Source organism: Pipistrellus kuhlii, unplaced genomic scaffold (genome assembly GCF_014108245.1).
Source record: "Pipistrellus kuhlii isolate mPipKuh1 unplaced genomic scaffold, mPipKuh1.p scaffold_m20_p_1, whole genome shotgun sequence".
NCBI lineage: Eukaryota > Metazoa > Chordata > Mammalia > Chiroptera > Vespertilionidae > Pipistrellus > Pipistrellus kuhlii.
Window position 1 is genome coordinate 20,126,038 of NW_023425404.1, and position 12,964 is coordinate 20,139,001.

At 37.7% G+C, this 12,964-nt stretch overlaps 1 protein-coding gene across 11 annotated transcripts in view; it reads left to right on the plus strand.

The window, feature by feature from the left end:
• The window catches only part of PPP2R5E (protein phosphatase 2 regulatory subunit B'epsilon), a 139,030-nt gene that overhangs the window by 48,115 nt on the left and 77,951 nt on the right, over nucleotides 1-12,964 (plus strand). For all 11 annotated transcript variants that reach the window (XR_006741227.1, XR_006741228.1, XR_006741229.1 and 8 more), the window contains exon 3: nucleotides 10,202-10,398. Coding sequence is in view for 8 of the 11 variants with exons in the window: in XM_045579925.1 (XP_045435881.1) it covers nucleotides 10,202-10,398 (197 nt within the window). In the remaining 3 variants the exon portion in view is untranslated. The remainder of the gene's footprint in view (nucleotides 1-10,201; nucleotides 10,399-12,964) is intronic.

Genomic DNA, 12,964 nt, shown 5'->3' on the forward strand with positions numbered 1-12,964 from the left:
TGTTCTGTGTATTTTTATTTTTCTTCACACACTTAATCCTTAAGACAGCTATATCAGGTAGGAACTATTATTATGCCTTCATTTACATATGAGGAAACTAAGGCACAGAAACTCATGGTTTCCAGGCTAGAAAGTGGCAAAGCCTGGTTTAGAATCCAGACAATCTGATTTTTACAGAGAGGAAGGGAGAGAGAGAGAGAGAGAGCTAGATACGTCGATGAGAGAGAAACATCAACCAGCTACCTCCTGCACACCCCCTACCGGGGATGTGTCCATAACCAATGTACATGCCCCTGACTGGAATCGAACCCGGGACCTTTCAATCCCCAGGCCGACACAGCCAAACCGGTTTCGGCAATATCTGTTTTTAAACCTCATATAATAGAGTTAAAATAGCTGCTGGTTCATCCCATTCTGAACTGATTTATATTGATGTTAACTCTCAAAACAACTGGAAAGTAGATAGGCCATTTTTATCCCTTGTAGATGTAATCTCTTGGGGAGAGAGGAACCCTCAATGAACTGAAATACTTGAAACTCATGTGTTCTTCTATTACATTATTTATTTTTTTGTAGGGAGGGTCAACCAAAAGGTATGTGCTTGTGGAAAATCTGTAATTCCATTAATTTATTTCTTTACCTTATAATCATGGCATAAGTAAAAAGAGTGCTTTTTGAAGATTTTTATTGCTCATACTTGTGAATGCTGCTGAAAATTGGCCTTCAACAATTCTGACTCTTGGACATATCCTGGAAGTTGGTTCTGATAATTCTTTTTTACTAGATTATGAGTTTATGATTTGCTCCTTGTTTTAAAAGACAAGTACAGAAGAGAAGACAAGTTATGGGTTATTTGAGGGTTTTAAAAAGATGGCCTTTGTTTAATTGAAGTTTGACATTATTATTTTTAAAAATATATTTTTATTGATTTCAGAGAGGAAGGGAGAGAAGGTAGGATTGATAGAAACATTAATGATGAGAAAGAATCATTGATTGTCTGCCTCCTGCACACCCCCTACTGGAGAACAAGCCTAAAACCCTGGGCATGTACCCTCGACCGGAGTCAAACCCAGGATCCTTCAATCTATAGCCTGACAGTCTATCCACTGAGCCAAACTGGCTAGGGCAAAGTTTGTCATTATTAAAATAAAATTTCATGCCTGGCCAGTGGTTGAGCGTTGCTTTATGAACCATAAGGTCATTGTTAAATTCTGGTCCTGATATTTTTTCTATTGATTTTATTTATTTATTTATTTATTTATTTATTTTTAAAGAAAGGGTGGAAGGGAATTAAGAGAGAAACATTGATGTGAGAGAGACATTTGATTGGTTGCCTTATACATGTACCCTTGAGTAGGGGAAGGGATCATGGAACCTGCAACCCAGGTATATGCTCTTGACTAAGAATTGAACCTGTGACCCTCTGGTGCACAGACCGATTTTCTAAACACTGAGCAACACTGGCTAGGGTGACACACAGAAAATAGTTTTAAGATTAGGAATTGATCTCATACTGTATGCTGTAGATACTTGATAGATGTTTGTTAAATGAAGGGTAACTTTTTTTGAAAAGCATTTTCCACCTTTAAGATAGTCTTCATTTAATACACACTCAACCCTGTCAAATACATTTTCTCAGGTTTACAGATAAGCAACCTAATATTCAGAGAAATAAGTGCCTTGTTCAATGTCACCTAGGAAGCAGTCAAGGTACAATTCTAGTTCAGAACCCTAATCAAGGCTGAAGTCCTTGCATTGTTTCACAAAGACCCAAGATTTCAGTTACTAGTCCCTCACTTTTCTGGCTTCTCTCTTTCATTTTCCATGAATAAATGTGTGAATAAGTGCAAAGTCCATGCTCTTTCCACTAGACCTTTTACTTTTAGTTGTTAATGGTAAAATTGACAAAATTATTAGGTTCTTTTGCTATGGAGGGAATTTCCAAATTATACTACTTTATTCATATTATGCATTCTTCGTTCTGAATATTTTCCTCTAATCCTTGAATATAAACACTAGAAGCCCGGTGCATGAAATTCTGCACTCAGGGGTGGGATGTCCCTCAGCCTGGCCTGTGCCCTCTTGCAGTCCAGGAGCCCTTGGGGGATGTCTGACTGCTAGCGTAAGCCCAATCTTTATGGGGAGCAGGCCTAAGCTGGCAGTCAGACATCCTTAGCACTGCCATGGAAGTATTAATAAAATATTAGGGGCCTGGTGCACGAATTGGTGCATGGGTGTGGTCTAGCCAGCCTGCCCCAACTAGGGAGGTTGGCCACTGGCCCTACCCTGTTTGGGGCCTGATTGGGGCCAGGCCAGTTGAGGGGGGCCACAGGAGGTCGGCTGGCCACTCAGCTTCCGATGGGTTAGAGGGAACAGATCTGTGGCTGGGCTGGCCCAAGGGAAAGGGCTGCAGGAGATTTGAGGGGCTTGATTGGGTCAGTTGGCTGCCGCCATAGTGCGCTGTTATAGTGACTGGGTCGATTCAGTTGTTTTATTGATCTGTAGTTTTGGTCGCTTGGCTTTTATATATATATAGATTAGGAAATAATTTATCAAATATATTATATTAAACATTTTTTTCTATTCAGTAGTTTTATTTTAGAGAAATAAAGCTTTGGTTTATAATAAAAAATGTGGAAATAAAATTCAACATATAGAATTTACTGACTCAAACTGCTTTTATTACATACATACCATATTCTAGAAACTTCTACCATGGGATAGATATTAAAAATAACCAAGACATAAGGTTCACTGGTTTAAAAAAAGTCCCAATATAATGTGACAAGTTTTTGAATGGAGGTTTTTATAGAGTTTTATGAAAATTTTTATGTTAGAGAATTTTTAGGGACTACATCGCTTCTGGAAAGTGAGGTCTTCCTATACTATGGCTGGTACGTGATTTTCTCAGCTTTTACTGTCATCTAAATACACTTGGAATTAGCACTGTCATTAACACTGTTTCCCATGCTACTAGAAATGTGTTGGAACACTAATGATATTGCCCAGGGATTCCCAAATACAGGCCTGTGGAAAAGCTGTTACTGGTATTCAAACTGATGAATAGAGCGGATCTAGAGACATGGAAGCATGGAAGGGAGTGTGGAATCTCTGAGGGGAGGTGGGTGGGAGTAATCAACCAAAGACCTTGTATGCAAATATGCATTACCCATGGACACAGACAATAGGGTGGTGAAGGCCTGAGGGTGGGGCGAGTTGAGGGGGGGATGAAGGGGTTCAATGGGGGGAAAAAAAGGAACTTTCAAAAATAATTATTAAAAAAGAAAAGAAAAAAAAAAAAGAGAATAGTTGTTACTAGTACTGAATGAAGTTAAAAAGAAGTACAATAGAAGAGAAGGAATTTAGAGGGAGAGAATACATGATTTTGTGTGTGTGTGTGTGTTGTATAGGATTGCCAAGCCTGCTTTTTAAGGAAGGATGGTCTTTTAGTTGGAGATTGTGTTCTCTTCTTTTCTTTTTCAAAAGGTCTTTTTATGAAATTATAGTGAAAATAAATGGTGGCTAGTTATTATTTTAATACCTTTACCTGGAGGCGAGAAAAAAGTGACCTTCTACTTTTTTGTAATTTTAAAATTATGTAAATAAGTTATGTGAAATCCTCAAAAGAGGAAACCACTGACAGAGGTACTTTAGAACACTGTATAATTCTTGCAACCATCCTTACCCCCTCCTTTTTATTTTTTTCTTAACCAAACATGCTTCAGGAATTTATTATTTTGAAAAGGCCCTGGTTCTTATAATCCTGGTGCTCTGTCTCTGGAGATAAGCCCTTAGATTATGAGTTAGTATTAGAGAGATGGACAGTGTTAGAGGTGTCAGTGGCTTCTGTCCTGTGGGTGAACTTGGTGTCAGGAAAGTAATCTACACCTAAAATTAGGGATTAGAACAATTTAAAATGTTTTATTTCTTGTCCTGACAAATTTCAGTGACTGCCTTGGCCTCAGATGATAAAGCAAGCATGAAAGATAGCTAATGAAGGGTTGGAAGCAGAAATACTTATCAGAGGTTTTATAACTGTATGTCATGTGTGTGTTTCTCTCTATTTATTCTGATTGGAACATAGTATAAAAAATATTGCGAAAACCCTGAACCCTGTAATTTTGCTGCTTAGGCCACTAGTCTGCATTAGTGGTGACCTTTGGGTCTTGGTTACAAATTACAGAGCACAAGTTTGTTGGCTTTTGGGAAAGGCAAACTGAAGAGATCTATGTAGGAACAATAATAAATACATGATTGTTGTCCATGCTGGGAAGAATAATTAATATTCATATACTATTATTTTTTAAAACTATAACTTACCTCCCATTGTTCACTAGTTTAAGGCTGATTTTATGTTAAGTTTTTAAAACATTTAATTTCTTTTAGAAAAGTCTACCAAAATTTCCCTTATTTTTAGGTTACAAGTATCTAAGCATGACAATTTATACTTATCTCCAGTGGTGGTGGTGGCTATTAGTTGCTGTTATTTATCACAATCATCATCGTTGTTCTTGTTATTGGTGTGGCTTCTGGAGTAAGACTTCTTGGGCTTGAATACCAGCTGTAGTCCTTACTAGAGGGAAATATTGGGCAACTGACCTAGCTGTTCTGGGCCCCAGTTTTTTCCATCTGAAAAACTGGGATATTAATAGTAGCCACTCATAAGGTATTCTGAGGATTAAATGGGATAATGTATTCCAGGAGCTTAATACAGTGCTTTGCAAAAGCAAATGTTCATTATTATTGTTGTTATTTTTACAACAATATATATCAGTTGAAATATATCAGTCCTGGCCTTTTTTGCCTTTCAGTTTGTTGTTTAATTAATACTCACACCCTTAGTCTCATTATTTTGATGTTATTTGTGATATTATTCTATGAGACATGTTTCGAACCTTTAAAAGAAGTGTATGCTAATGATCAGCAAAGTGCTTTTAAATTTTCCTAACAGATTGGAATAAGTTCTAAAGGCAGCCAACTCTACATTCATTTACTTATAGTTGAGGCCGAGTAGGAAGACTTTCACTCTTGGAGATGTTTTCGGGGGCTTTCCTTTGCTTGGAAATGGATGTTTTCACTGATAGCTTTTAATAAACAGAGAGAGAAGGATTTCAAAGGTGAAGGAGATTAAAGAAGGATTTTAAAGTTATTATTTTAAAAACAGTGATTTTCAACTGTGGCCACACATTGAAGTCATTTGAAATACTGCCACCACCAGCATCAGCAACAACAAATGTTTTTGAACCCACTACTTTGAATACAGTAATAAAGTAATTGGAATATTCAAGTATATAATAATTTTAGCTAACAGGTTAGTTTCTTACTTGCTCATTTACATGGAAGTATCTGTATAGTCATGTAATACTTGGTACAGTTCATAGGACATGAAGCACAGTTGTATTAATTTGATTCATTATAAAGATTTATAAGTGTCTCCTTGTTTTTATGAAATATTATTGGTTATATCTATAATTCTTTGGGATGTCAAAAGCAATTTCTAATAGAAGCATAGTTCCACTAGTAAAATAGGATTCATTTTAATTTCCTTAAAATACGTGCTATGAAAAGGGACTGTTGCTTGTATCTATGTATAGAAGTAAAGTTGGTGGTAAGGATTTGGACATTCAACATGGACAGGGAATTAGGCACTTTATCATATGTGCTGGTCTGCCATGTTTCAGTCATTCAAGGCCAAGTCAACTTAATATTTTATTTTAATTGTTTAAAACAGTTTATGACCTAGTTTTGCATCCTTTGAATTTTATACAAATTGAATCATATTATAGGTATTCTATAAGTTGCTTTTCTTCACTCCATATGTTTCTTAGTTTTGTGGATAATCCTGGTTTCTGTTTCTATTCTAGTGAATACCTGTTGATCACATTTTACTTAACATCTTGTTTTCCATTTCTTATTGATTTCAGAGAGGAAGGGAGAGGGAGAGAGAGATAGAAACATCACTGATAAGAGAGAATCATAGATCAGCTGCCTTTGACATGCTCCCTACTGGAGTGGAACTTGCAACTCGGGCATATGCCCTGACCGGGAATCAAACCATGACCTCCTTGTTCGTAGGCTGATGCCCAACCTATGAGTCACTGAGCCACTTGCTGGGTCAACTTAATATTTTAGTGCTCAGCTTTCCCTGGTACTATGGGACTAATTTTCTATAAATATAATCTTAATATGCCTTTTAAAATTAAAATTCTCACTGACTTTAAATTAAAATTAAAATTTTCACTGACTTTATTGATGTTTGGAGAGTTTTGTGTGAAGGACTGATAGCATACATGGATGGGGATTTGTACACCATAGGGAAAGTTCTAAGGGCTGAGGTGAAGGGAATTGAAGACCACCTTTACATACTCAATCTGTGTTGGTACCATTATTTTTTGCGATAATTGGAGAAATGGATGGATAATAATGAAAAGGCATGTGGGAGAAAATAACTATTAAAAAGGAAAGAGAAGAACAAGACAGTGAGATGTATAACTGCCATTTGTATCTGCCTCTGGGTCTGGTTCCATAGACATTAAACTTTTATAATTGAAATATTCTGAACTATCCAGAGTGTTCCTTCTCCCATCCTGTCCTATCTTTTCACATTCTACTTTTTCAAATCCCACCAAACAAGGGAGAGGAGAGCAAGGAGCTGGGGAGCAGCCTGAATATGTGGGGCAATTCAAGGGCTGAACATTACAGGAAGAGCCCTTTGCTTGGACTAAGTTAGGACATCTTTCAGCATGAATGAAAATTTTTTTTAAAATTGTTGCCATGAAAGAATTAGCTCTTTGAGGAAACCTCTCCCTCTCTTTTTCTTTGAGTCAGTTTTGACAAGTTTTTTAAGAAGAGGAAATCACTTTAGAAGAATTTAGTCTGTTAAAAGTAGAAAGGAAAGCTTATTGGTACATATGTTAGTCTCTGGGGAATGGGCTAGAGGGGAGACACAGAAGGGATTCAGCATGATCCTTTATGAATGGGGCATATTAGAGATTGATTTGTTGATTTCCTTCTGCATTCTTCCTCTTCCCTTTGCACATACTCTGTTCTATGAATATGGCATTACTCTTGTCTTTCACTGAGTTTGAATGTTGCATGGTGGTGAAGAGTCCAGGCTTTGGACCAGTCTGCCTGAGATTGAATCCTGTCTCCACTGCTTGTTAGCTCTGGGACTCTGGGCAAGTCCTTGAATCTCTTTGTCTTGGTTTTCTCATCTTTTAAATTGGAAATAGTACCTACTGATGGCATTGTTGTTGTGATTAAATGAGATAATAGTATGTGAAAGTGCTTAGAACAGTACCTAATTATGTACCTAGTACTAGAACTCAATAAATGTAAACTATCATCATTGTTTCATTAAGCAGGTAGATAACCTTCTTCACATTTGTTTTATAACATTATATCTATTTGGTTAAATAAAGAATACATTTCAGCTGCTTAACATTAAAAAAATAGGCTAAAGATTAACTGCCTGAATTTTTCAAATAACCAAATATATGAATCTCTTGAGTATTATTGCACTGACCACAAAGATTAATTGTTGTCGTCACTGCTTAAATAGGGTTTGCTTTTTGGAGAAAAGGTTATCATTTATAGATGCCTTCATAATTCATATGTGTTGAGTTCTGGAGTTCCCCATGTGGAAGGTCTGGTTTTTAAGCCTTAATAAAGTTACTGCATCAAAAATAGGATTAATTAAATTTTCCCTTAAATATTTTAACTTTAATGTTACAATAATAAACTCTTTCTTATTCCTTATACAGCATAAAAACTTCCTTTCAGCTTCGAGGTATGGGATCTGATTTAGAACTAAGAAAAGTTTAATAATTAACCATGTTGGTTCTGTGTATATAGTTAGGAATTGGTTAAGAGTATATAGTCATGTTTATGAGCAGCCTTGTTTAGTTTTTGTTTATTTTAAACATTGAAGTAGATAACAGTTAAAGAGGTTTGGTCTGACTAAATTTTAAAAAATATATATATTTTATTGATTTAAAAAAAATATTTTATTGATTTTTTACAGAGAGGAAGGGAGAGAGATAGAGAGCCAGAAACGTTGATGAGAGAGAAACATCGACCAGCCGCCTCCTGCACACCCCCCACGGGGGATGTGCCCGCAACCAATGTACATGCCCCCGACCGGAATCGAACCCGGGACCCCTCAGTCCGCAGACCGACGCTCTACCACTGAGCCAAACCGGTCTCGGCAATTTTATTGATTTTTTTTTTTACAGAGAGGAAGAGAGAGGGATAGAGAGTTAGAAACACTGATGAGAGAGAATCATCGATCAGCTGCCTCAGCACACCCCCTACTGGGGATGTGCCCGCAACCAAGGTACATGCCCTTGACTGGAATCGAACCTGGGACCCTTCAATCCGCAGGCCGACGCTCTATCCACTGAGCCAAACCGGTTTTGGCTAATGCTAGATGTTTTAAAAGTGATTAAGTCTAGGGGCATAGAATAAGACATGTCTCATGGCTTAACTCAAATTCCAAAGTCTTTGACTATAAGATACATTGGGCCTTTAGGGACCTATGGGGACAGTGGTGGGAGGGGGAACTCATTGGTTAATAAAAATTTCTAAATTTATAACTTTTCCGAGAGTGACAGTAATGTCATATACCTTAAAAAACATTGACTACCTCTTGTTCCCTTATATCTGGTAGAGAAATCCCATTTTTTTTTAGGTATCCTATCTACATTTTAGGTTTATCCTAAAATTGATGCAACAGGCAGTGTTTTGGGGAAATTATCTATGAAGTCCTGAATACTTGGGGTAGCACTTGGGTTGTGAAGTGCAAAGAGGGGCAAAGGGTTGTAGAGAGTAGTCACATGGAATTTTTGTCATTTTTGACTTCATGGACACGCCTAGCCCTTGCTGCTTTCTGCTGGGGCTGCTGATGGCGATAAGGTGGGTGCTGCTAGCTTTTGCACTTACCTTCAGGGAGCTGGTGGCCCATCCTTTGAAGCTGCTGTAAAGCATTTACTGGGAGGCTGTTTGCAAGTAACTGGCCAAACCTTGTTGAAATCCTTCATGAGTACCAGTACAAAGGAGAAACATGGGAGTGTGGTTAGAGACCCGGGCACTGTGCGAGCCCCATAATTCACTCATTGTGGAACCTCAGTGATTGTCTCTACTTTTCTTTTTGGAAAATAGAGAATAATAATACAATGCCAGCAGCTTGTCTTTAATAATGTTTTGAGGATTGATGAGTTAATCACGTTAGATGAAGGCTGCAGAGCTTACTCTGGTCATAATTTCATTGTCTTTCTAGGGAAGCTCCAGTTTGGGGGAATAAAATAGTGGAAAGAAGATAGGAATAGCTAGGTACAACTTAGTCGGTTCAACTTTAAGTTCAATATTTCAAGTTCAACTTTAGATCAGGCTTCCATTCTAGCTGGGGAATTTTAACCTAAAATTTCTAGGTGTTTTTTAGAAATGACACAAAACCAAATGTTGGGCCCTCTGTTTGTGGGAAAAGATAGATTTTTATTCTGAGGACATATTAATAAGATGCTAGTGGTTTTCTTCCACTGCAAGGGAAGAAGATGGGTCAAAAGAAAGAGCATAGATTTAAGTAGCAATCATTTTTATTGTCCTAGTACTCATGTACTCTTTTGAGAGTTGGTATTACTTTATTTTGTTGACTTCTTTGACAAAAAAACTTCATAGATAGCAAGCCAAAGTAACACACACACACACACACACACACACACACACACACACACAAATACATACCACTCATCATTTGCTTTAAATACCAAGGATGTCAGCATGAAATTAAAATGAACCGACTGACATATCTGCTTTGAAATTTTTTACCAACAGTGAAAACTTCTTGCTTTTACCTTATAATGGGAACTTTGACCTTTTTCATTGTTTTTAGCTTAAGGAAGTTGACATTGGGGTGTTTGGGTTAAAATTAGCTTCAACTCTAATGGCTCTTGGGATTTTGGTCAATCTTTGGTGTGGAATGACAAATACGGTCAATTATGTTGGTATCATAAATTTTCAAAGACAAGTTGTCTGAACTAGTGAATGTGGTATCCCCTCCTGGCCATATGTAACTGTTAAAAAACACTGTTGTCATGTGAATTCTTATTTTTTTTTATCTTGCTTTTGAAATAACTTTCACAGAGAATTCCTGTTACCTAGAAATTGATGACAGACTTATACCATTTCCTTTTTTTTTTCTTAGACGTTCCATCCTCAGAGCAGCCTGAACTGTTCCTAAAGAAACTTCAGCAGTGCTGTGTCATTTTTGACTTCATGGACACGCTATCTGATCTTAAAATGAAAGAATACAAGCGCTCCACTCTTAATGAACTGGTGGACTACATTACAATAAGCAGAGGCTGTTTGACAGAGCAGACTTACCCTGAAGTAGTTAGAATGGTGAGTTTCTTTTTTTTTGCCGCGGACACTTTTAAGCACCTTCTATAGCCACTCACAGGTGTATTCATGGCAGAGGCAGGCCGTTGGAGGTCACCTCCACGAAAGAGAGCCAACCTCCTGAGAGCTATGCACAAGTAGCTGACACAGTCCTAGAATTTAAAGAGCACTATTTTATGGGAATGAAATTCAGAACTTTTCACCTACAACGGTTTTGGAGGAATCAGTGACTTCAAATTATGAAGCCAAGATTGCCAGGGTATTATTGGTTTTCTGGTTTTGGGAAAAGAACAGATACAGGAAAATCAACAACATTTTAGAAAAATATTCAAGCCTGTTGGATTTCTTGATACCCTTTCCCCTTCCTCATTGATTGTGGTATATTAGAAATGGCTTTATGCTTAATAAAATGTGATTTATAGAATCTAGTTAAGCCTCTCTTGGCTTAATAAGCTAATCATTCTCTTTATAATCTTGAAATCGGGGTGATGTCTTTCATTATTTTTGAAAAATGTCTTGCACTTTGTGTGGTCGTTAGGAATTAAGAGAAGAAACATTATGAACTAATGCAAGTAACTTGCATTGATCAATAATTATATTAGTTTTCCAAAAGCTGGGGAAAAATATGATTTTCTATTAGATTTGTGTGGGCAGGTTGCCTTCCTGGGCACCCTGGAAGATCTGGAATCAGTGCATGCTGTTTGGGTGGGATTGGGGTTGGGGTTTGGGGTTAGTCTACTAACTGGCGAAATTGCTTTAGAGACCCAAAAGGTTCAGTTCATATTATCATAATATGAGAAACTGTGACTGATGTGTGAAGGCTATTTCCAAATAATATCCACTACATTCTTTAGACCCATATCTGAGTGTATATTGCATTTGTCGTTGATTTATAGTACTATAGTACTAGACTGTTTGATAGGTTAACTGTTAACATTGTGGCTCTTGAGCAGTGGTTCTCAACCTGGGGCAATTATGTTTCCAAGGGCACTTTGGCAGTGTAGAGACATTTTGGTAGTTACAGCCAGGGGTGGGAGGGGTGTATGTACTATCAACATGCAGTGGAGAGAAGCCAGAAATGCTGCTAAACATCTTACATTGCACAGGACAGCCCTTCTGACCCCCAGTCGTCTCCCCCTCTACCCCCCAAAAGAATGACCTGGCCCCATTGTCTGTAGTGCATAGTGAAGAAACCTTGCTCTAGAGTTTGCGTATTATCTCACTTTAACCCGAAGCTTAGGATGTTCTCTAGTCCACCTGCCTTCTGCAGAAGATGCTCCCTTGCCTTTTTAAAAAAAATATTTTTATTTACTTAAGAGAGGAAGGGAGAGGGAGAACTAGGACCCTTCAGTCCGCAGGCCGATGCTCTATTCGTTGAGCCAAACTGGTTAGGGTGATGCTCCCTTGCTTTTAACCTACCTATGTTCTCAGCCAGCAGAGGTGTCCACTATTTATAACTTCCTTCTGCATCTTTCTATGGATAGTTTATGAAAATGTTAGAATACAAGCCTATAAGCGTAAATATTGTTTTCTTATAAACACAAATTTGTATTCACACTCTGTAACTTGCTTTTTTCACTTATCAGTATAAAGTATATGTCAGTATATATAAAGCTGCCTCACTCAATCTTAATAGCTCCACAATATTTCATTGTGTGGATATGCTATACTTTATTTAACCAATATCCTATGAATATCCTTGTATGCACAGCAGTGTGGCCTTGTGTGAGAACATCTATATATTTGCTAATTAAAAAACACACATTTATTGATTTGCGAGAGAGGGAGAGAGTTTTGGACTGGGAGAGATAAAGAAAAAGTAAAACATTAATTTGTTGTTCTACTTATTGATGCATTCATTGGTTGATTCTTACATGTTCCCTGAACAGGGATTGAACCTGTAACTTTGGCGTATTGGGACGATGTTCTGAGTTTCCCAGCCAGGGCTGATTTGTTTTTTAATAGTCTTTCTTTTCTCCCTGTTGGACCTTCATGTATTCCCTGCCACCACGCCTCCAGCCCTACATTACCTCCAATCCCCAGGTCCCCACCACTAATTCTGATTCTCCCTTTCATTTCAGGATCTTAAAGTGCTACTAGTGATACCTGAAAAGCTCAGAGTTTTCTCCTTCCTTAAGTTCCTCAGCAACCTACCCTTTTTTTCTTCTTCTTTCTTTAGCAAATTAGTTCATTTGTTGCTTTTTAAGTCTTTTCATACGCTTGTCTGATTTTTTAAATTAGATTCTAAACACTTCTAGGCAAAAACTATGTGTCTTGCACATTTCTGTGTCCTAATGCCTCCTAGCTCAAGCCTATCTGAAATTGATTGAATGAGTAGTGAACCTTCTAAAAATGTAAGCATTTCAGGCATTCAAAGCACTATTAAAACATTGAATGTTGGTTGTGGGTTAGATCCCTGGTTGGATTATGTACTGGAGGCAACCGAATGATTCTCACATTGATCTCTCCCTCTCTCTCTCTCCCTCTCTCTCTCTCTCTCTCCCTCTCTCCCTCTCTCTCCCTCTCTCCTTCCCTCCCTCCCTCCTTCTCTTTCTCTCCTTCCTTTCCT